The 25078-nt window shown below is 42.4% G+C and overlaps 3 protein-coding genes across 3 annotated transcripts; all 3 read right to left on the minus strand.

Annotated features, from left to right (window-relative positions):
- Positions 1-843: 843 nt before the first annotated feature.
- Positions 844-6874, minus strand: LOC102312726 (lysophosphatidic acid receptor 6-like). The gene has a single exon (XM_042222756.1). It carries the CDS (start codon positions 2153-2155, stop codon positions 1307-1309), a length of 849 nt encoding a protein of 282 aa, XP_042078690.1. The 5' UTR covers positions 2156-6874; the 3' UTR covers positions 844-1306.
- LOC121814867 (uncharacterized protein KIAA0754-like) lies at positions 6546-9081 on the minus strand. The gene is made up of 3 exons (XM_042222768.1): positions 7245-9081; positions 7041-7155; positions 6546-6950 (listed from the first exon to the last, which is right to left on the minus strand). Exons 1-3 carry the CDS (start codon positions 8093-8095, stop codon positions 6546-6548), a joined length of 1371 nt encoding a protein of 456 aa, XP_042078702.1. The 5' UTR covers positions 8096-9081.
- Positions 9082-9557: 476 nt separating this feature from the next.
- Positions 9558-19697, minus strand: LOC102312417 (lysophosphatidic acid receptor 6). Its single transcript, XM_005926594.2, has 2 exons — positions 19381-19697; positions 9558-10600 (listed from the first exon to the last, which is right to left on the minus strand). The coding sequence occupies exon 2, from the start codon at positions 10520-10522 to the stop codon at positions 9665-9667; it is 858 nt and encodes a 285-aa protein (XP_005926656.1). The 5' UTR covers positions 10523-10600; positions 19381-19697; the 3' UTR covers positions 9558-9664.
- Positions 19698-25078: the final 5381 nt, after the last annotated feature.

Consider the following 25078-nt stretch of genomic DNA (forward strand, 5'->3'; position numbering starts at 1 on the left):
ACAGAAAAGTGGATAATGCAGAATCTATAGTAAACACCAGTCAAACATTGGTGAACTTTACTGGTATTTCTGGAAGTTTTATGAATCTTCAGCTTTAACTGTAGAAAAAGAATTCTTCATCCTTTTATAATCTTTTCCTCCAGGAAACACCGCATCAGCTACAGGACAGTTAAGTAATGTACATTTTGCTGTTACACAAAAGAAAACAAACAAAACAAAAAAGCATCTTTGTAAACAACAAATATTTGTTTTATTTAAAATCTTTATACACTTTGACATATATTAGCCCAACATTACTGTTTTTCTTATCTGTTTGTTAAAAGGTGGTTTGTTTCATGTCCTGACAGTATTTAGTTCAACAAGCGGTGACTTCCAGAAGCTTTCTAACTGATTTAGACAAGCTGCTTCCTCAGTTGTGAACAGTGTTGCCAACTCCTCAGTAAGGAAAATCGCTATTGGTTGTCCTAAAAGTCGCTAAATGACGTCATCGCCTAATTTGCATAATTGGTCATGCTAATCTAATTGTAATCTATGTTGTTGGAGAGAGAAATAACATCGTGGAAGAGACATAAAGTGAGTAAAAAACGTCCTAAATGCATTTAGAGTTTATTTAGAACTACAAATTAAATTTCTTTTAGCAATTATTGTTTTTTTTTTTAATGTCACAATTCCAACCCTGCTCCTTTACCCGGGCCTGGACCGGCAAGTGACCCGAAATAGGCACTCTGGTGGAGTTACTTTGTGTGTGTGTGTTTATAAGTAGTTTTAAACCTTGTGATCCACAAAACAGCATAAGAGTAAAAGAGTAAAAGAAGAACTGACTGCGTTACAGCACCCGCTGCTGTAGCGACTTTTTTTCTAAAAAAAAAAAAGTCGCTACAGCAGCGGGTGCTGCGCGTGAAAGCGCGTATCTCTTTTACTCTCAACAAGGGGTCTGAAAACTCGCTAAATATAGCGACAAAGTCGCTAAGTTGGCAACACTGGTTGTGAAGTGAACAAATATAAAGTAGATTTAATCAATTATGTGATTTGCTGCCTTTTTCCATACTTTCTGTGGCTGAGGCTTTCATGTTGCAGTGAAAATAAAATATGAAGCCACTAACCCAAGCCTTTGCTTTTGCTGTTTCAGTCTCTGGCTTTCACGCAAATGTTGCTGAAGAAATGAATATTGATGGTTAACTGCTGAAAACTTTGCATGTGGTTGAACTACTTAAGAATCTTGTGCACAAACGAGCTACTTTGTTAAAAACAAAAAAACAGGCATGTATCGTGGGACATCTGATAGCAACTCTAGCAGGTCACTAATCTATAGTTCTCTTCCCACGTCCTCTTTTTGCTTCCAGAAGGAGTCAAAAGAAAAATAATACATCAGTGGATCCAGACAGCAGCTCAAAACAGTCAGACATGCCAGTGGAGCTATTTTTCCTTTGCTTTTTGTAACTGCATGTAGTGGCATGGGCAGAAAACATGTGCAGAATATAAGCAAGTTGATGGCAAAAATCAGCATTACGTTCACCTTGTTTCTGACCTTTGCAGAGTCACTGAGATGTTTGTGTAGAGTCCAAGAAACCATAACGGTGCACACAATGTTGACTGCTAGCATTGTGACCAGTAACACAATCTGAAGGTAAATAATTGCTGATCGTGTTATACTTTTATAATAATGAGATTGAAAACAATTGTGTTCTGTGTGGTTCTGTACGTGTTTTACAAATCCTATGCCCTCTGGGATATTTACCACCAGGAAAACCCCCCAGACGAGTGCTGCTCCTTTCCAGGCATTGCACGAGGTCCGAAGATGGCGAGACCTCAGAGGATAAACCACAGCCAGCAGTCGGTCCACGCTTATGAAGGTGATGAAGGAGGCGCTGGAGCGGAGGTTTTTGCGAAAGATTATTAGGCTGAAGAGGCATGTGAAAATTCCCAGTGGGGTGCCTGTTGCATGATGGTAGATCCTCATGGGCAAAGAGATGATGGCTAGCAGGTCTGAGAGTGCCAGGTTCACCATGAAGACAGCGTTGGGTGATTTGAGGCTGTGGCGGCGAAGAAGAATCCACAGTGAGACTGCGTTGAGTGGCAGACCTATCACCATAATGCAGCCAAAGATCCCAGCATAAACCCGGTCATCTTCTGTGGTGCTGTTTGATGTGTTCATGATGAGAAAAGAAATGTCTGAATGTCCTTTTTAAAGAACTGAAGCAGAGTGGCAAAGGTTCCTCTTTGTGTGGTTTTTCTTTGTGAGTGAGGCGTGACTAGTTTGTGACTGTAACTAGTCTCACTACAGGAAACTCAAGCTCATCTCATAAGCTCTTCCTCTACATTTGTGCTTTGACGTTATTGTGATCTTGGATGGCAGAGCCACTTTTATCATGCGGCTCTCTTTACTACACAGAAACTATTGCCTCTCTAAGATGCTGCTTTTATACCAACTCATGTTACTGATCTGTTGCCTATTAACCCAATAAGCTGCAAAATATTGCTCTCATTATTTCTGTTTTCTAGCTTTTGGTGCCTCTGTCTCCTAAGATATATTGCTGCAATCAGATTCCAACTTTCTCACTGTAAATATTTTACATGTCTTATTGACATTTGGGACAGTGTCCCAACTTTTTGGATGTGACATTGTAGGACTTTTAAACAAATTGTTAACGCAATATGGCTATGTCTAATGTAGGGGACGGCAACCTTTAACATCAAAAAAACACATTTTAGCCTCTCCACCCACAGGTCTATTTGAGTTCACACCTTATGGAAAATTCATCAAATAACAAACAGCCCACTTTCAAATAAATAAAATGTAGCAGTGGAGTAATAATTTTAAAATAAAAAGAGTAATCATGAAAGCTTTTTGCATGAAATTATGACTTCAGTCTATTTCAGTGTACTGTCCTCTTCTCAACAGGCAACAATAAAACAGCTTGAGGTCAGGGTCGAACATATACAGATATTTGCAAAAGGTATTATAGATATTTTGTGATTGAAAATGACAGCATATTAAATAATAGTGTTCTCACTTTGTTTTGTTTGATTTCCATATCAGGGCTGCAAGAAGGTGTTTGGACTTCCTGTAGTTTATGTTTGAGAAAACCTGCTCGCATTGCTATGCGGATCTCAAGATATGCAGGCCTCCGAAATATGGAGAGAAATATGTCTCAAAAGCGTAAACTAAGCTTTACAAACGTATTCAATGATGCGTGTGTAACTTTAGAGGACTCACGCGCGTGCTTCAATCCACACAGAAATATCTGACCACACGTAAAACTATTTTACAAACGCGTACATCCAAACCTGAGTAAATAATTAATTTATTAAGATCAGCTTCAAGAATCCGATCATTTTGACTATCAAAAGCCTTTTTGTGCGTACAAACGTATAAGACTACACGAAACAGCTCTCTCGCTCGCTCACAAAACCTTACATACGTGTGGACGAATCACCTGATACGCACAGATCACGTCGGTATGCCCACGTAGGTTTTGAGGTAAATTTAACACTGCCAGCTTCTGCGTTCAAGTGCCTGTGTGAGTCAGAGTTCATCTCGTAGCTGCTATAGCTTCCTGGTCTGGTATAGCCTACTAACATTTCACTTAGAAATGGGTCCTTTACATGCCCCTCTGGTTGCACTAGCTAGTACTATAAGCATAGGTTTCTTTTTCCCAATCTCCGTAAACTTCATTGCACTTCACTCAGTCGCTGGCGCGCATGTGCCTGTCTTCCACTTCAGCCTCTGGCACAGAATACATTACCCATCAGGTTACTTTCCTAAAGGGGAGACTATACCTGTAACATTTCAAATGTTATTTAATTTTACTTTTTTAATATTTTTTTTTACCCAAATCTGCAAGCCAGGTAAGAGCCATAGCTCAGGGGCGAAAGAGCCGTAGGTTGTTGATCTCTGGTCTTATGGAAAACCATCAGGCAGTACACCAGTGTTCCCGTGTATGCTTGTAAACCCATCCATCCAGTTCCATCTTTTCTAATTTGGGCTTGAGTCTATCTCAGCTGTCAGTGGGTGAGAGGAGGGACAGGTCACCAGTCTATCACAATACAAATGCAGTGAGACAGAAGTATTCATGCTCACATTCACATCTACAGCCAATTTAGAATAATCAGTTAACTTCACAAGCATGCCTTTGGACTGTGGGACAAAGCCGAGGTACCCAGACAGCACAGACAGACAGTTTGTCTCCTTCCAGCTCACCCTATAAGGGAACAGTGCTGTATTCTACATATATCCATCTTGTTCTCTTTGTTCTTTTCTTTTTAAAATACTTTAATAGGTTCATAGTATAGCAAAAATCAGATAAGGGTAGCAGGACAGATATTTAATTGTCTTTTTAATTGCCCCTTAGGGACAAATACAGTTGCTTTTTAATGAATTGTGAATTTGAATTGAATTGACTTTGATTACACAAAGACTTTGTAGCAGTGGCTAATGGGTAACGTGTATAACAGGACATGAATGACTTGAGCTGATTCTATAATATTATACTACAGTTTACAGTAGCATTGCTATCACTTCAGATCAGTCTCTGGACCTTGAAGGAGACGTCAGGGATCAGATGTGACATGATATTTTAAATCTTTATGCAATGCTTTCTATTTGCTGACCATACACACCATACTTGTAAGAACCATAGTTTAAGTTATAAGGCTTTCTTCACCCACTAAATCATTAAAGTTGACCTTGAAGACCTTGGTGGATGTAAGCCAAATTTTAATTAAGCGTTAATATAATCCCACTCCACACACCTACAAAGTTTTATCAGAATTCATGCAAAACTTTAAGTGCAAAACCAAAGAAAAAGAGGACAGGACTAAAAACCTGTCTAACCACAACTGTTAAAATACAGAAAAAACACTACTATAAATGGAATGTTCTGCCTGTGAACAAAGTGTTACCGCTTTGCTTTAAATTAAATAAATACATGGTTGGTATGATATAGTAAACATACCTCATAGGGCTCTACCAGTTAACCATGTCTTATTTTTATGCGTAGAGTAAAAGGTATAGTTTATCACTGAATTAGCAAATGATAATGTGTCAATACAGAAAAAAAAATAAGCTATTACAGTAACTAAATGTTGCCCATTTAACTTTCCAAATAAGATATCAGTCAGCCACATGGGAAACGCATAGCACAGTACTGGACGACTGCCAGAAGCGGGCTCTTTATCTGCCAGCAATCACCCATTTACCACTTTATGCCCAATGTGTGGTTGAAAATTCCCCTTATTTGTACTAAGCGGATACTAGATGGTCTATATTTACAAAGCAGCATTATGTAGATCTGTACAATTATTGTTTTACAAACTAACAAAACTGTCAGAATATGTGAATACCTAATGTTAACTTTCCACCAATTGCTCTGCTCACACAGATCTTTCCTGATAATGCCCAAAACATAATGCTGACACATTATTTGCAGCCATAGAAGTGAGCAGAGGGCCATGAGGCTGCTGCCATTCATTTGACCACACACACAGTGCCTGTGGCGTGAAAGGGGACCCTCATGTGCAAAGTGAGGATGAGCAGCAGGCTGAGATGACCAGGTTGACCATGAAAACGACATTGGGTGATTTGAGACGTGACAGCGAAGACGAATCCAGTGAGCCACTTTGAGAGGCGAGACCTATCACCATAATGAAGCCATATATCCGGTCTTCTGTGGTGATGTTTGGTGTGTGCATGATGGAAAATAAGATATTTCTCTATCCTTTATGAAGTATTACAGTAAACGTTCTTTCTTTTTCTGTTTATCTGTGTGAAGTGAGGCAAGGTTAGTGTGTGACGCAGCAGCTAGTCAAAAATGTAAGAGGAAACTCAGCTTTTGTGGTTGGTGAAGCTTACTTTTCATGACATTACAGACGCAATGAAATTATGAAACTCTGCTGCCAACCCTCCAGCACTACAGCACTTAACTTTTTTGTTTTGCTTCTCAAGTGGAGCTACTATAGGGCCACATATACACATGTGAACACACACACATAATGAAGAGTTGTAAAAACTTCTGTAGCTACCATGTCTGTCACAATTGGGGCAGCAGCCGTGTGATGTGTGGAAGGAGGACTCAAATGCAGCACTTATTCAGATGTGAGGGTGATTTATTAAGAATACTGAACATAAAGTGATGATGGCAAAACACAACTAAGGATGAACTAAACTGGGAGAAACTAAATCAAAGAGTAGCAAACCTGAACATGAAGGGAGGACAGCAGGGAGAGCACGCAGGGGATTCACGGAGAAATGCAGAGTACGCAGGGTAACACAGAGGATGAACACAGACGACGCGACGAGGAACAGAGGCAAACACACACTATAAATACACAGAGGGACACTGGGAAAAATCACACACACAGGTGAAAGACACAGCTGGACCTCATTAACCTGACGAGACAGGGGAACACTAACACCAGGGACCAACAGAGGGAGCAGAAACGCAGAAACCCAGTATCTAAAACACAAAACACAAACCATCACAAAACAGCCCACAAATAATAATGAAAATAATAACAATAAATACACCAAACACAAAATCACCAAGTCACGGACTCAGGATCATGACAGTACCCCCCAAGGGCTGGCTCCCGACAGCCACAGAAAAACACCACCAGACCCGGGTGGGCGGTAGGGGGTCCAGGACAGAGGGACTGGACCAGGAAAAAAATGGAGGCCCCAGAGTCCCAAACAAAACGTTAACAAAACACACAGGGGACTGGGAGTCCGAAACATAGTTCAGGTGGCCGGCCTGGGGGCCAATAGCACAGAAGGCCAGGATGGGACAGTTCAGGAGGCCGGCCACGAAGAAGGCCGTGGCGGCGCGCAAACAGTTCAGGAGGCCGTCCATGCGGAAGGCAGTGGCGGCGGCGACCTCGTTCAGGAGGGCGTCCACAACGGCGATGACGACCAGCCAGCGGCCTAGAAAACGGCCAGTGATGATGAGGTGGTGCTAGACGTGGACCGGATGGCGGCATGCCAGCAGCAGAACCAGGCAAGGATGAGGAGAAGGATGAGGCAGAAGCTGCTGCTGAAGCTGAACCAGGCGGGGTTGGAGCTGAAGCAGAGGCCGGGCCAGGCGAAGCCAGAGCTGAAGCAGAGGCCGGGCGAAGCCAAAGCTGATGCAGCAGGTGATGATGAGGATGATGAAGCCTCTGCTGCAGGCGAGGATGCAGACACGGAGGCTGGACCAGACAAGGATGCAGACACGGAGGCTGGACCAGGCGTGGATGACGCCGATGCCGACGGTGGACCAGGCATGGATGACACCGATGCCGACGCTGGACCAGGCTTGGATGACGCCGATGCCGGCGCTGGACCAGGCGTGGATGACGCCGATGCCGGCGCTGGACTGGGCGAAGGCGAAGCTGAGGCTGAAGCTGGACCAGGTGAGGCTGAAGGCTCTGAAACTGGACCAGACGAGAATGTCGCTGCAGGCGGCGGTGTGGAAGCCGGAGACGAAGGCACTGCAGGCGGCGGCGTGGAAGCTGGAGACGAAGGCGCTGCAGGTGGTGGCACTGCAGGCGATGGTGAAAGCTGGATGGGTTCCTCGGTCCCCCCAGCGAAAGCAACAGGCTGAAGAGGTTCCTGAGACCCCTCAGCGGAAGCTGCTGATGATGGCGAAGGCTGGATGGGCTCCTTGGTCCCCCCAGCAAAAACAGGCTCAAAACCAGTAGGCATGGGCGCCCCTGGCACACACAAAACAAAACCAGCAGGCTCGTGGGCCTCTGGTGAATGTGAAACAAAACCAGTAGGCACATGGGCCTCTGGCACACATGAGGAAGGCTGCAGTTGCGCAGAGCACTGACTCTGCTCAGGCAGTGACAGCCGGGTGCAGTCCCTAGCTGGCATCTTGGCCTCCAGGGGTCCAGAGTAAGCTGAGGGTTGTAACCCAGCCTCTGGGGAAGCCCTGGAGTGAGTAGTAGTCTCTAATGTTGCCAGCTTTTGAGGAACAGGTCCATTGTGAAACAGTTTGTCTCCCTGCTCAGAAACAGCGGCGGAAAAACAGTCCTTTAAGGGGTGTATGGGCATAGCTTCCTGTAGAGGGGCGAGTGAAGATTGTGACTCAGCCATTAACTGAGCTGCTGACTGAGCCATGGACAGAAATATGGGTTGTAGTGATGCTAGTGGTGATGGTAGCTGAGTGGCTGACCGAAATGGTGGCTGAACAGTTAATAGTGCTCCTGCGGAGGCTAATGGCTGTGCTACTGACTGGGGAGCTAACGGCTGAACACAAAACTGAGCTGGAGAGTGGCAATAAAGTCCAGGCTCGGCTGGAGCGGCAGAGACAGTCTTTTGGTTTAACAGAAGGTTTATAGACCCCCACTTGGGAAGGGTCCGTTACCACAAAGGTAGGTAAGCTACACATACTATCTCTCATCCCGCTCTGAATAGCCCCCGAAAACAAAGTCCCGGAATCTGGGGAAGCCAAAGTATCCCGCTCACTCACCGCATCTGGCTGCTCGAAAGTGAATGCAGACGGGGGATGAAGTCCAAGATCCAAAAGGAGAAATTCCTGCTCCCACGGATATAGCGAGCCCAGAAGCCATGGGAGACCGGTCACCAGACGTTGTAGCCGCCTCTCTATAGCGTGATGGGACTTGTCATCCGAGCTTTCCAGCCACAGGTCGATGAGCTCTTGTAAGGCATCGATGAGATTCTCCCATAGCTCCTTAGATGGATTAAGTGCTGCTGGGTCCATCTTGTGGTCGCGTCGTACTGTCACGACTGGTGCAGCAGCCGTGTGATGTGTGGAAGGAGGACTCAAATGCAGCACTTATTCAGATGTGAGGGTGATTTATTAAGAACACCGAACATAAAGTGGGGATGGCAAAACAGAACTAAGGATGAACTAAACTGGGAGAAACTAAACCAAAGAGTAGAAAACCTGAACATGAAGGGAGGACAGCAGGGGATTCACGGAGAAATGCAGAGTACGCAGGGTAACACAGAGGATGAACACAGACAACGCGACGAGGAACAGAGGCAAACACACACTATAAATACACAGCTGGACCTGATTAACCTGACAAGACAGGGGAACACTAACACCAGGGACCAACAGAGGGAGCACAAACCCAGAAACCCAGTATCTAAAACCCAAAACACAAACCATCACAAAACACCCTCCAAATAATAATGAAAATAATAACAATAAATACACCAAACACAAAATCACCGAGTCACGGACTCAGGATTATGACAACATAGATATTTACATTAAGCTTACAACGGCAAGTAGTTGGGGAATTTTTAAAAATTCAATATGAAAATACCTGACTAGACATGAAAGTGTTTTACACTAAATTCTACATAAATCATCAGCAGTACTTTTACTGCAGAAAAGCTGTTCCCCATATTGATCATATGAATGCTGTTATATTGATCAGTATTACTGCTGCTGCTGATGTTTAGAGTTGACCTCATTTGAACTGCTTCATATGGTGTTTAATTTTTGGTAATGCCTCATATTCTATAAAATCATATGTTTGTGGTGGCAAGTGCATCTCTCAATAAACAACTGGCAGTGAGCTTAAAAAAAAACAAGTCTACAGCTTGATTTTAAAAACAAAATATATTACATTTATTTATAAAATAACACACACACAGCTGAAGTAAAAGGCCTGAGCAGTGTGTGACACAGACAGTATCCCCATTTATTTACATTTACACAACATCTTCTTTTTTCTTCCAGAAAGCATCAAAAGAGAAGTAATACAACAGAGGATCCAGACAGCAGTTTAAAACAGTAAGGCATATCAATGGCTTGACATGGGCACAATCCATAGCCATAGTTATAGGCACAGGTAAGAATATAGCATATAAAATCAAGTTTATGGCAAAAATCAGCATTACATTCATCTTGTTGTTGATTTTTGGAGAGTCACCACTGAGATGTCCGTGTAGAGTCCTAAACACCATACTGGTGCACACAATATTGACTAACAGCATTGTGACCAATATTACAATCATAAACTGAATAACTCTTAATCGGATTCCTTCCAAAGGACATTTTACAGATTCGTAAGACTCAAAACAAGTAGGGCGAGTGTGGTTATTCAACTGCTTTAGAAAGTCCACACTCTCTAGGATGTTCATCACCAGCAAAATCACCCAGACGAGTACAGAAGCCTTCCAGGCATTGCACGAGGTTCGAAGATTGCGAGACCTCATAGGATAAACCACAGCCAGCATTCGGTCCACGCTTATGAAGGTGATGAAGGAGGAGCTGGAGCGGATGTTGGTGCGAAAGAACATTGTGATGATGAGGCACACCCCACTGGGCAGAGTCCATTCCCCTGTGGCGTGAAAGTGGATCCTCATGGGCAAAGTGAAGACCAACAGCAGGTCTGAGAGTGCCAGGTTAACCATGAAAACAGCGTTGGGTGATTTGAGGCTGTGCCGGCGAAGAAGAATCCACAGTGAGATCGCATTGAGAGGCAGACCTATCACCATAATTAAGCTAAAGATCCCAGCATAAACCCGGTCTTCTGTTGTCACGTCAGTGATGTTTGATGTGTTCATGATGAGAAAAGAAATCCTTCTGCGTCCTTTACAAAATATTGTAGCCAAGCAGCAAATGTTCCTCTTTGTGCTGGTTATCTGTGTGGAATCAGAATCAGAATCAGTATACTTTATTAATCCCAAAGGAAATTAGGGTTATAGCGGCAGCACGCTAATGGCGCATGCGCACTTACAAAGGAACCTTCTGACCAACTTTACAAAAACATCACATTGAGGAGACATGTCAGAAAGGTAGGCTGATAGGAAAAAAACAACGAAAATACATAGGATGAGGTAAGAGGAGGAGAAAAAAAACTCCACTCAGACTGAGCTCCTAGTGGGAGAACAGTTTGATAACAGAAAAAACACCTCAGCACAAAAAGCACATGACTATCAATACACCATAGAAACACAAGACAAGCAACAGGGGCGGGTAAAGGGTAAGAGAGAGCCGGTGTAGACAGTGCATCCGGTCCTGCAGCATGTCTGCGCTGGTCCAGTCGACTGCCATCTTCCCCGGTAGGGCACAAGCATCGAAGGCGTTTGGAAAGGGAGGGGGATCAGTGTGTGCATATCAGTGTATGTGTATGTGTGTGTCCAGAGTTCAGCTGAGACAGTGTCCTTTGCCCTGCCAGGCTAAGTAAATGAGGTGAGGTTAGTCTGCGAGGGCACAGGAAACTTTGTGACATGACTCAACATTTGTGGTAACTGACAGAAGTGACACTACATTACAACACAGTTAAGCTAAGCGTAAACCCTGCATCTTGTGTTTACTGTTAGCCCAGAGTGGCTAACTGTTTACAGCTAGCCACTCAAGGCTAAAGGCTATTACACACTGAACGCGAAAAAGGGACACGAAATTAACAATTAATTATGTGCCAGTTGTGTAAATGCCTTACGTGTAAACAATTAACTTTAGTTAGTATAGATTACCACTGTAACTCTAGAGTTAGAGTGGGAGAAAAGACGGGGAGTTCTTTTTGAGAATGAATCAGAGATCACAGTATAAAAGTGAAAATAAATATTTCACTTAAGGCCCTGTGAACCGCAAAGAAGAGAAAAAAACCTAAAAATAGGTTCTTAATAATCCTAAAGGATTCTTGCAGCTTTATTAAAATCTCCAAGAGGGCAGCAGGTCTCTCTACATCTGTGTGTTTGTTAACTGAGAGATTCCTGAAAATAACCCGTGTTCCAGTTTAGCTCGTTTTCATTTTACACTGGTTAAGTTTTTTTGTTATATCACACACTCCACTCTAACTGCTTCAGATAATAAATGTGCAGATTTCTCATTTTCAACAAGTAGGTGCTTCTACCTGCTAGTATGTCATACTTGACAAAAGACCTCACTAACAGAAAAAAGTTGCTCTCTAGATCATACAAATGCATATACATGTCAACATTGTCTTCAGATAACAAAGTAAATTATACTGATTAAAAGCATTTGCAATGATTTTGAAATATTTTTAAATTTTGAAATAAAAACAGCCCTCTAACTGGACTTGTACCTATGTGTTTCTGTGACATCAAGCTAAGCACAAGCTACAGTTTTATCAAAAGGACTGGAACATGTCAAATTTTTATTAAGGAACCAGGCTGGTGTAATTAATTCCAGCAGGCTCGTAAGTATAAGAACTACTTGTTTCAGCAGATAAAATTACAGCGCTTGGAGTTGAGTAACTGAAGTTGCAGTGCAAGTGAAACGAACCTTATGGAAATAATGAATTCAGAATCAGAATCAGAAATACTTTATTAATCCCGAAGGAAATTATAGGTTGCATCTGGTATTGAGGTGCACATAACAAATACATTTTTACCTGACAGAAACATACTTTGTGTTTCCAGAGTATCGTCAGCCCTGCCTTTGGTTTTGGTTTGGCCTTGTTTGCATTAACTAGCTTGACAACATTTAAAACCCTAATTGTAGATAACCAGTATCACAAGGGTTGTTATCAACTTGTAGATCATATCAATCTTCTTCTACGCGAAATGATCCCTATGAGTGACGCCTACGCCAAACCGAGATGTCTAGTTAGCTAACATAACTAATATAAGTCTAATAGCCCAAAACCAACCACATGACATTATGTTCTGTACTGACAGAAAAACACTAAACATGTTTTTAAAACATGAACTTTAAGTGTCTCAGAGTGACGCTGTGAAACTAGTTCATGCATTTATTACTTCTAAGTAAGACTACTGTAATTCATTATTATCAGGATGTTCTAAAAACTCCCTGAAAAGCCTTCAATTAGTCTAAAATGCTGCAGTAAGAGTACTGACAGGGACTAGATAGAGAGAGCATATTTCTCCCTCATTGGCTTCCTGTTAAATCTAGAATTGAATTCAAAATCCTGCTCCTCACATACAAGGTCTTAAATAATCAGGCCCCATCTTATCTTAATGACCTTGTAGTACCATATCACCCTATTAGAGCACTTCGCTCTCGCACTGCAGGCCTACTTGTTGTTCCTAGAGTATTTAAGAGTAGAATGGGAAGGAGACCCTTCAGGCCCCTCTTCTGTGGAACCAGATTCCAGTTTGGATTCGGGAGACAGACACTATCTCTACTTTTAAGATTAGGCTTAAAACTTTCCTTTTTGCTAAAGCATATAGTTAGGGCTGGACCAGGTGACCCTAAATCCTCCCTTAGTTATGCTGCAATAGACATAGGCTGCTGGGGGATTCCCATGATGCATTGAATATTTCCTTTTCAGTCACCTTTCTCACTCAACATGTGTTAATAGACCTCTCCTCTGAATCACATTTAACCTCTGTCTCTCTTCCACAGCATGTCTTTCATCCTGTCTTGCTTCTCTCACCCCAACTGGTCGCAGCAGATGGCCGCCCCTCCCTGAGCCTGGTTCTGCCGGAGGTTTCTTCCTGTTAAAAGGGAGTTTTTCTTTCCCACTGTCACCAAAGTGCTTGCTCAAAAGGGGTCATATGATTGTTGGGTTTTTCTCTGTATCTATGAAGCGCCTTGAGGCGACTTTTGTTGTGATTTGGCGCTATATAAACAAAATTGAATTAAAATTGAATTGAAGTTAGCCAGAGCAGGTACAGTAGCCTATTTTGACAAAGAAGCCCCAACCAAGGTCATAGCAGATGCAAGCCCTGTAGGCTTGGGCGCAGTGCTAATACAAATACAGAACGGAGAAGAGGTACCAGTGTGTTACGTAAGTCGGAGTTTAATAGACTGTGAGCAAATATATTCTCAAATGTAAAGAGAAGCCCTAGCACTGGTATGAGCATGTGAGAGACTACATCCATATGTGTATGTCAGGAAGTTTGACCTCATCACAGAACACATATAGAGATCATATACAGCCAAAGATCTAGAGCTTGTGCACGAATAGAAAGATGTACTAAGTACTATGATAAATGGCCTGTATTTATATAGCACTTTACTTGGTCCCTAAGGACCCCAAAGCGTTTTACACATTCAGTCATCCACCCATTCACACACACATTCACACACTGGTGATGGCAAGCTACATTATAGCCACAGCCGCCCTGGGGCTCACTGACAGAGGCGAGGCTGCTGGACAATGGCGCCACCAGGCCCTCTGGCCACCACCGGTAGGCAACGGGTGAAGTGTCTTGCCCAAGGACACAACGACCGAGACTATCGGAGCTGGGGCTCAAACCGGCAACCTTCCAATTATAAGACGAACTGCCAACTCTTGAGCCACGATCACGCCCTATGAGTATGATGTAATGACATCTAAAACTGCTGAAAAAGTCATTGACTCTATATATTCAGTAGACATGGGCTACCAGTTACCATTAAATCTGATAACAGCCCACCGTTCAAATCTGAGTTTTTCAGAGAATACTGCGAAACTAATGGAATCAAACATATAAGAACCACACCAAAATTGGCTCAAGCAAAGGGAGAAGTGGAACGTCAAAATGCATCAATGATGAAAAGAATCAGGATCACACAAGCTGACAGCCTTGACTGGAAACGAGAGCTGAGGAAACATGTGACAGATTATCGCAGCATTGAACATCCAATCAAAGGCAAAAGTCCAGCAGAACTCCTGTTCGACTGCAAAATGAGAGGAAAGTTACCGAACACCTGTGAGTCAAAATCAACTGAGTTGGATTTGCGTGACAGAGGAAGATCAAATCAAAATCAAAGATTTCTGCTGATGAATGAAGGGGAGCTGAGTATTCAAAAGTTGACATGGGAGACAGTGCTGGGTCAACAAGACAAAGTGGACAAGTTTACAACACCATTCAACACAACGCCACACAAAATTGTAAGCAGAACTGGAAACCAAGTCATTGTTGAATTGCCAACAGGAGCTCGCTATCACCGGAATACTACACATGTGAAGAAATACAAGACAAATGAGACCAGAGAAGGACAACACGAGCAAGACACAATGAAAGGGAGGAAAGTGAAACAAACACAAAGATTGACACCTTCACGCCAAAACCACAAGAGGGCCCCCAGCGGCCAGAGAGACCAAGTAGATCACAGAGGGTTAAAAAGATACCTGAGAGGTTTCATGATTTTGTGGTTAAATAAACCATAATATGTTAATGTGTAGAGGTAATATAAAATGTACAAGTTTCAAGTTCATATATGTATTTGTCCCTCTTTGGGGTGATACTCCCACTAGGACTTAAATCTGGGACTCTCCACCATTTGACCTTAGAACTGAAGAAGCTTCTCGGATGAGAGGTGAAACGTCTTCAAGCTGCTTGAAGACATTTCACCTCTCATCCGAAAGAAGTCCAGCCGCTTTTCTTTGCAAGCTCCTTTGACTACGATGACCTGGATGACTGAGAACCTTCACAGACATATTCATATATGTATGTATATATGTATATATTAGGGAAAGGAAAGGTACAGGTGTGGTGAGGCAGAAAAAATAATTGTCACAAAGTAAGACAAGAAAACAATGTTCAGTGTTAAAAAAAGAGAGAAAAAAGAAAACAAAGTTATTAAGGCTAAAGAGGAAAAGGGGGATATCATGTACTGATATGTGGATAATGTCTTAATGTGATGACATTGGAACCGGATGCTGTTGCCCCGGAGAAAGCCTCATTAAGCGGCTAGTTGTCAGATCGACAGTGTTCAATAAAGCAAGAGAAAGATAATGCTTTATATCCTGATTTAATTCAGAGTGCTCCACCTAATTCACTAGTAAGGTGGGCACAGAACAGATGGTATGGAGAAAAAAATTGTGAGACATCAGATTTAAAGGCCTCAGACATCAAAACATCGACAAAAAAAGCATCGCTTTCATTGAAAAATTCAGAATTCTGACTAAAAGGCATCAGACCATACGGTCTCAAAATAAAAGTGCCTCAGAGAGAATCTTCCTGCAGGTGATACTGTTGTCAGTTCTCAGCCCAAATCTAAATACATCATTAATGTCATTAAAAGGGCATCAAAGTGTGTGCCAATTCAGGGTCTGCATCCCTCAAAAGACTTGTCCTTTGCGATCGACGTAGGTCAGGTCCTTCGAAGACGGCAAAGGCCGGAATTTCGAGGCTGTTAAAAGCGACTGGTTTAGCCTACGGCACGCTGTTCTTTGATTATAGAAGGGGTCTACCTTACAATATAAAGCGTTTGAGGCCACTGTTGTTTTGATTCGGCGCTATGTATAAAATTGTATTGAAAATTGAATTGAATTGCTCGAGTTGCTTAACACTGCATTTTTTGACAGAAATGAAGGAGAAATTTTTAATCTTATGTATGTTAAGTATCTGAGGCTGAGCGACCAACGGACTGTAAAAACATTATAATAATAGCTAGAAAATAACAGCTAATGCTCATGTGACTAGTGTCATCTCACTTGTGTAATGAAAATATGATATGTCCAATATTACATTTCTTTTATTACTAAATTAAATTTAAAAATTACAGCAGTAAAATTGAAGTTTCAAATACAGAGCTTCAGTAAATACTCCAACGTGCAATTATTTCTGTTTTATATCACAGACAATGGACCATGGTATGGTTAGATAATCATATAATCATATAATCATATAATCATCGTCCCGATACCCAAAAACTCCAACCCATCTTGCCTCAATGACTACCGCCCAGTAGCACTCACCCCCATCATCACTAAGTGCTTAGAGCAGCTGGTCCTAGCACACTTCAAATCCTGTCTCCCCCCACCCTGGACCCCCACCAATTCGCATACCGCCAGAACAGGAGCACAGAGGATGCAGTCTCCATCGCACTGCACTCTGTCCTCTCACACCTGGACAACAACAACACCTACGCCAGAATGCTGTTTATAGACTTCAGTTCAGCGTTCAATACAATCCACCCCTCACAACTCATCAGGAAACTGACAGACCTGGGCATCAGTTCCCTCATCTGCAAATGGTTACTGGACTTCCTGACCAACCGCCCCCAACATGTCCGGCTGGATAACCACTGCTCATCTACCATCACAATGAACACCGGTGTACCACAAGGCTGTGTGATGAGCCCTTTCCTCTACTCCCTCTTCACCCACGACTGCAGACCTGCTGATGGTTCCAACACCATCATTAAGTTTGCAGATGACACCACGGTGATTGGCCTCATCAGTGACAACGATGAGGCCGCCTACAGGGAGGAGGTGGATCGTCTGGCTGAGTGGTGCGACAGAAACAACCTGCTGCTTAACACCGAGAAGACCAAGGAGCTCATCGTGGACTACAGGAGGAATGCTGACCCACATCCACCCATCCACATTAAGGGGACGGCTGTGGAGCGTGTGAGCAGCTTCAAGTTCCTGGGAGTCCACATCTCCGAGGATCTCACCTGGACGACCAACTGCTCCAAGCTGGTCAAGAAGGCTCACCAGCGCCTCTTCTTCTTGAGGACTCTGAGGAAGAACCACCTGTCCTCAGACATCCTGGTGAACTTCTATCGTGCACCATCGAGAGCATCCTGACCAACTGTATAACAGTCTGGTACGGGAACTGCTCTGCCTCGGACCGGAAGGCGTTGCAGAGGGTCGTGAAAACTGCCCAGCGCATCGCCGGAGCACCACTTCCTGCCATAAAAGACATCTACAGGAAGCGGTGTCTGAAAAGGGCTGGGAAAATCATCAGAGACCCCAGTCACCCATCACATGGACTCTTCACCCTCCTGCCCTCTGGGAGGCGCTACAGGAGCCTCCGGACTAAGACCACCAGGTACCGGAACAGCTTCTTCCCCACAACTGTCAGACTCCTGAACTCTGCCTCCTGACATCTGACCCACGTTAACACATGGACTGAACATACACAAACCCACAATGGACAACTGTACCCTCAAACACACAATAATAACATGGACTGAACCACCACTCACAACCACTAGCACTTTATATAGCCTCTGTAGGAATTATATCTCACTTATCTTAACTGCACTACTGTATAGCTCTGTGTAAATAATCATTCTGTACATTCAATGATTTTTAACCCTACAACTGTTTACAACTTGCATAGTTCCCATTTCTGTATAACTGTATATCTCAGATTTCTGTAAGTTATTTATTTCATATTCTGTATAGTTTTTCATATTTATATCCTGTACATAGCTTGTACTCACTACAGCCTGTACATACTTATAGTTATAGAATATTCACAACATACTTCATACCGTGTACATTATAACATACCATAATAGACCCATTTCTGGAATATTTGTATTACTACATAAATAAATGGGATACACTGAATACTTACCTCAATACTACCAAGCTTTCTCCTAGGCCGTTACCAGTCTGATGCTCTTTTGTCTGAGACCTTTTAGTCTAACCAAGTTTTGGCTGAAACCTTTTAGTCTGATGCCATTAGTCAGATGTCTGATGGGTCTTTTAATGAAACGTGACGCTTTTTTTGTTTGTCGCCTACTTCTGAGACACGTTTAAAAGACAACAAAACACTTAATGAATGCAGCTATTAGTTTGAGTTTTGCAAAACTTTCCTTGCAAGAAGTGTTGCCAAAGTCAAAAGTCAATGTGTGAATTTGTGATTTATGAAGGAAATAAAAATTATTAATATTCAAATCACAAGTTTGCAGCTCTCAGTATATTTGTGAAAGTATCAACCTAGACATTTGTGAATATTTTTTTCAGTAACTGCAAATTAAAATAAAACAAACACACAAGCATGTAAAATATGTTTAAAAGTAAAAGTTTCAAAATAAAAGTTCGCATTTCTTTCTTTCTTATTTTTATTCTGCAAGCTCCCACATTTTACAAACGTATTTCCCTTCATAGAAATAAGACAAGAGATTATTGCTGCCGTTAGTCTTGGGATTCTCAGACCGGTAAAATAAATATTTTAATTCCAGTTAATTACTTTATCGCTGGATGTGCTACTGTGCTGCGCTTAAAACATGCTATTACCACACATAGTAAATAAACAAATCAGTCAAACGTGGCGCTTCTGGTCGATTTTAAACCGAAAGTCTGAACATAACCTGCTCCTGAGTTATGTGCTCAGCGTACTCGTCCGAAGGTCTTGCTGGCAGTTTGCGTTTTAACCTAATAGCTATAGTTATTTTTCTTCTTCTTTATCATTATTATTATTATTATTATTATTATTATTATTATTATTATTGTTATTATTTGTTTTGGAAACTTACTAAATTCGTCTAAATGTAGCCTTAATGAAACAACGTCATTTTAAACGCCAAAACGCCAATTTTCGCTTTTCATAATTGTGCCCATGCAGTCAGAAGCGTCTGGAGTTTGATAAGACGGATTACAAGCTACAAGAGGGGTTTAAACTAAAGTTTCTGCGCCTAACTGCAGCTTGGACTGTGCTCAGTCAGACAATCTCTTCAAATATACTCTGTAATCTACTTTGCGTATCTTTATTCAGGAAACCTTCCTTTTTCCCGATCTCCCATACGTAAAAGTGGACCTACGTACCTGCGGGTCCGCAACTCTTCTGCTGTCGCTTTCCAACGACGGAGCCCCCACATCTGTCGGCGTGTTAGACTTACAGGGAAACAGTTGTGTTTTGGGCGTGGCTTTTAGGACATTTCTTTAAACAACATAAACACCAAAAAGTTTTCCAGTTTGACAGGTTGCATTTCCATGCGTAAGACCGCCGCTGGAGTTTAAATTGTGAGACGTTTCCGCCAAACTCCGCATAATAAGGAAAATTGCGCTCCTTTTGCTCCCACTGGACTCTTTAATAATTTTTCTTTGTATCTGACATCAGACATGCCCCATATTTGTACTGCTTTTCTTCTTTTCTTTACAGAGCTTTGTATGCTTGCAGTGCCATTCAAAACGGCAAAACCGAAAATATGGTCAGGACTTTAACGCACTTAGATTGACACGTTTTGCTTACTTGATCTCAGCAAGCATAACACGTTCTGAGTGGAAGAAGTAATACAAAAAATACCGTGGCGACTTCTGCTTTTCTGTTTGTTTGTTTTGTTTTAATTTCACATAGTTCTACAAGTAAACTAATCAACTAATTCCTATAGTGTGGTAGTGAGGATAAAAATTGAAAACACTGTTGGTGAACTGCAAGAGTAGAATAGATACTTAAATGTGATGCCCTATCTTCTCTTTAACTGCATTTTGTTGCCCTGTACCTGTGACATGTGCAATGACAATAAAGTTCTATTCTATTCTAATGATGGTGCCCAGAGACAAATTATATTTCATTTAAACTTGCTTTAAACGCTTAGAGGCAAGACTTTGTTTATTTCATTTTGAACTTAATTATGTCAAACTTTGAGAAGTGTTGTTTTATTCTAATTTCATTTTGATTCTCAGCTCGATAATTCCAGAGTTAATTCCTGACATAAAATGTCGGTTTCATTGTGTTAGATGTAATTTAAGCTTAAGAAAAACAAAGAACAACTTTATGAAGAAAAACACAATATTGTGCAGTAATATCAACAGTTGATTTATTGAATTGGAAAACTCACAATTGAGCCATGTAAGAAACAGATTAAAAAAACCTCAGTGAGACAGTTGAAAGCTATTGTTGTGGTGCTGCTCCCAACCTAGCAACAGGGGGGAAGTGGACCCCAGCCACAGCTGTGCCTAGAGGCCAAATCTGCTCTTTACCAATGTCACGTAGTGGGTCACATCCAATAGGGGAGAGGAGGATTTGGTCTTGGTGCATTAACACCTCTCTGGCAACAGGCATCTATAGCCAAATGTCAAAAAATTGTGGTGGAGGTGGTGCGTCGATTGGAGGAAACAGCCATGCATGCCATAGCTGTAGCGCTGGCCAAGCAGGGTTGCTGGATGAATTGGGAGAGTGCTGAAAAGAGGAAACTCCCATGGAGTGAAATCTGTGGAATGGAGGCTCATAGGCTAAGTTTCATCATTCCAGCCACATATGATGTGCTGCCTTCCCCGATAAATCTGCAGCTGTGGTTTGGAAAAGGCCCATCTTGTCCCCAGCAACGCTCAAGCACATCTTGGTTGGTTGCAGGACAAGCCTTACTCAAGGCAGATACAGATGGAGACACAACCAGGTCTTCAGGTGTCTAGCTGAGAAAGCTGAGTGCAAGAGGAAATCCATCAAATGGCCTGTATTTGTTAGCGTTTTACTTAGTCCTTAAGGACCCCAAAGCGCTTTATATTATATTCAGTCATTCACACACTGGTGATGGTAAGCTACATAGTAGCCACAGCTGCCCTGGGGCGCACTGACAGAGGCGAGGCTGCTGGACCCTGGTGTCACCGGGCCCTCTGACCACCACCAGTAGGCAACAGGTGAAGTGTCTTGCCCAAGGACGCAACAACCGAGACTGTTGGAGCCGGGGCTCGAACCGGCGACCTTCCGATTACAAGACGAACTGTCAAATCTTGAGCCACGATCGCCCAACCTTTCGTGAACCAAGAGGAGCCCTTCAACCCTGGACCTGAGCCTCCTGAAGGTTGCCGGGGATTGGCAGATGCAAGTGGACTGACATCACTTGGGCACCTAAGGCAGTCAGCTCTGCGACCTGTGGTCTAACTCCCAAAAACTTTCATATGTCATTGAGCTGACGGTACCGTGGGAGGATGCAATTGAGGACGTGTTTGCGGTATGCCAATTTGGCATCTAAGGCAGAGGACAGAGGCTGGAAGATCGAGGTGCACCTGGTGGAAGTGGGGTGCAGGGGCTTTGTTGCCAGTACAACAGCAAAACTGCTTAGAGAGTCTGGAGTCAGAGGACGGGCACAACAGCAGGCTATAAGAGAATTAGCTAACACTGCTGAGCGGACCAATCACTGGCTATGGCTAAATAGGGCTGACATCACTTAGGCACCTAAGGCAGTCAGCTAACTGAGAGACACAAGAAGTGAGGCTCTTTAAATATTCAATAGTTAAGTATTACTTTTCGTTTTGCAGTGAATTGATAGAAGAAATTAAATTGTAGAAAATTAAAAAAGAAGAAAGTAGAAGAGAAAAAACAGTTTAACATTAATCAGTGACACACTCCAAGGCCTGATCAACCCTGACAGGGCGTCCTTTGATGAGGGTAGTGATAATGGCTGAAACACCCAATAAATTCAAGGTCCACTACTGATGATTTTAATATAACCAAGATCAGATTTTGAATCCCTAAACCTAACCAAGGAAAGTAAAAAGAAACTAAAAAAATGGCAGAATAGCTTGTGATAAAAGACCGAAACACCCTGTGAAGTGGAGGCACACAACGATGTATAAAGTAAAGTTTCCAGGCTGCCTTCCTCATAGTAGCCATCCCTCAAGACTTTCTCCACTTGAAGCAATGCATTGTCAGGGATTGTAACATCTTGCCCTTTTATTGAATTCTGCTTAACCACTGAAAAATGCAATCTTTTAAATCATGAAAATGAATATTTATAAACAATTGAGGATAACATAATGCTAATAACATTGATCTAAAAAAATTGTGGTGTGATGGAAATGAATGTGAACGTTAAATTAAATAAAATTAAACAATTAAATAAATAAAGATCTTTAAATAAAGATGTTTTATGCATAATAAAATATTTGTGGGGCTTAAACTGCTGTTTTCTACAATTGATATCTGATGATTGTAAAGCTATAACTCTTTAAATCTCTTTCAAATTGTTGACAGCCCAGTACAATTCAAATTGTCCAGAAAAAAATAGTCTATTTGTCATGGTTTACGAGACAATGATGCAGGAGAGAGTGTTTCAAACTCAGAATGAGCCTTTATTGCAGCTGTAAGAATTACCAAAACCCCAAACTGGGGTCAGCTAAACATGAAACTAGAAACTAGAAACTCTCAAGGCCTGGAGTTCCCTACCCCTGCTCTAAAGTAAAACAGGAAATACAAGACAGAAAACCACAGTTCCCAGAATAAAACCAAAAACACAAAACACTGGGTCGCAGACCCAGGACTGTGACACTAATAGACTTAACAGGTACTAAAATGTGATAGCATATTGTCAGACTGCATGCCACTGATTGGCTGGACAGTGGTGTTATTTGATGGCTCACGAGAGTGTCTCTTTCACAAAAAATTGAAAGACCATTTTTGAAACCTGGCAACGAGGGAAATGGGCACAAAAAACGCCACTGTAGTCTGTTCTGACTGAAAGCCACAGACCGAGCAGCAGGTATATTCTTTTCTCAACGTCCACCTTTGTTGTAACGTTCATGTCATATACTAATCATGTCACGGGATGTTCTGCAGTGTTGCTATGACAACAACCACACACATTAGGTGGTACTTGATTGTAATGGAAAACCTGTTGATCCAAGCCAATCTGTGCAAGTCGATCTGAGTGGGTGCTAATGGAAAAGTGCTTAAAGAGCTGTGAGGAGGATGTGTGTCTGCTTGTCCAGAGGCAGAAGAACAGGACGTTTCCAGGACCTGATGGTGTGCCCCGCTTGTGCTTGAATGTCTCCGAAGTTGTCTCTGAAGTTCCTCTGCTGATTCAAATGCTCCAATATCATTTCTGTCCCAAAGAAGTCCACCATTACATAATTAAATACCTACAGGACTGCTGCCATGATATTTGTGGTCATGAAGTCTTTTGAAAGTCTGGAGTTGAGCCACATGAAGGACACGTCATTTTCGGAGTGACAGCGTTTTAGTAGGTAGAGGTGAATGCTTGGACATGAATTGAGCTGTGGTTTGGGGAAGGCCTCTAAGGGATCTGGGGACGGCTCCCGGGCCTGGCAGATCCCCATGTACTAAATAGAAATGAAGAAGTTAAAGAATTGATAACAAGGAGGGAGGAAGGGTGGGGAACGTAAACGAGAATGAACAGTTGCAGAACTGGGGGAATCTATATAGGTGGCAACCGGAAGGAGTGTGTTTGGAGGCGTGGTCCTGCTCCTGAAATCCAGATACATAATCTCCAAAAAAACCCAGCTGCTTGTTTAAATGAAAATAAATTGATGGTTTTTTTTGCACTAATAAAGTTGTGGAGTTGTAAAGTACACTCAACAAAAATATAAACGCAACACCTTTGTTACTGCTCCCATTCCCCATGGGATGGACGCAGAGACCTAAAATTCATTCCAGATACACAATATAACCATCCCTCCCAAACAGTGGTCACAAATCAGTCCAAATGTGTGGTAGTGGGCACATCTGCTATATTGAGATAATCCATCCCACCTCACAGGTGTGCCACATCAGGATGCTGATCTGACATCAAGGTTCAAGGTTCAAGGTTCTTTATTTGTCACATGCATAGTTATACAAGTATAACACACAGTGAAATGTAGCCTGACACGCTCCTCGACATGTGCAAAAAAATTGGGGGGGTGTAGAGGAAAAACATTATATATATATATAGTATATACACTGGGTGAATGTGCAGTAGTAGCACAGGTGGACAGGAATGGAGACAGGACTGTCCCCTGTGGTGCCCTAGTATTACTAACCACCACATCAAACAGTGGTACAAATTAAGGGCTCTCTGACAGATAGTCAGCAATCCAGGAGACAATAGAAGTGGTGAGGTCCATCCTGAGCAGCTTATTATTTAGCAGAAGTGGGTTGATGGTATTAAAGGCACTGGAAAAAAAAAAACATGGTTTTAAAAATGCTACCAGTACCATCCTGTTAAGAGTGAGCATGCTGAAAGAGGTAGATAATCACCTCCACAAGAGGGTGGTACGCAAACTGAAAGGGGTCAGGGGATGTTTCACCTGCAAGATATGATGGGCAAGAACCACTCTCTAGCACCTTCATGACATGTGACATCAAGGCATCTGGTCTGAAGTCATTAAGGCCAGAAGGAATGGCTTTCTTTGGTACCAGTACTAAACATAACGTCTTCCATAGTATAATGTCTTCACCTTTTACAGCAACAAACTTAGGTTGAAGAGATACTGCAGGGGGCAGATGGTTGGGCATCACAGGACTTCAGGACCCTGGAATTGATGCAGCCAAGGGCCTGGAGCTTTAATTTAAACCCCTTTTCCATTAGTACCTACTCGGATCGACTTGCCACGGTTTGCCACCGTTTTCAGGGTTTTCCATTAGGTGATACTGTAATAATACTTGGTACCAGATACTAAAATAGTATATGCTCAGAAGGGGTTCTAAAGCAATCTGAAGAGGTACTAAAATGCATGGCACCAATTAGGGCTGGGCCATATTATACCGTTCACGGTAATACCGGTATAATGTTAGGCAACGATA

This window comes from Haplochromis burtoni, unplaced genomic scaffold (genome assembly GCF_018398535.1).
Source record: "Haplochromis burtoni strain Fernald_Lab_line unplaced genomic scaffold, NCSU_Asbu1 Contig_94, whole genome shotgun sequence".
NCBI lineage: Eukaryota > Metazoa > Chordata > Actinopteri > Cichliformes > Cichlidae > Haplochromis > Haplochromis burtoni.

What these genes read in the sequence shown, in the direction of transcription:
- LOC102312726 (XM_042222756.1), bottom strand. Translation starts at nt 2,155, where the DNA reads ATGAACACATCAAACAGCACCACAGAAGATGACCGGGTTTATGCTGGG.
- LOC121814867 (XM_042222768.1), bottom strand. Translation starts at nt 8,095, where the DNA reads ATGGCTCAGTCAGCAGCTCAGTTAATGGCTGAGTCACAATCTTCACTC. An exon ending in TCATCCATGCCTGGTCCACC is followed by an intron (nt 7,156 to 7,244) that starts GTCGGCATCGGC and finishes CCTCGCCTGCAG; the next exon opens with CAGAGGCTTCATCATCCTCA. An exon ending in TTCAGCTCCAACCCCGCCTG is followed by an intron (nt 6,951 to 7,040) that starts GTTCAGCTTCAG and finishes GTCCACGTCTAG; the next exon opens with CACCACCTCATCATCACTGG.
- LOC102312417 (XM_005926594.2), bottom strand. Translation starts at nt 10,522, where the DNA reads ATGAACACATCAAACATCACTGACGTGACAACAGAAGACCGGGTTTAT.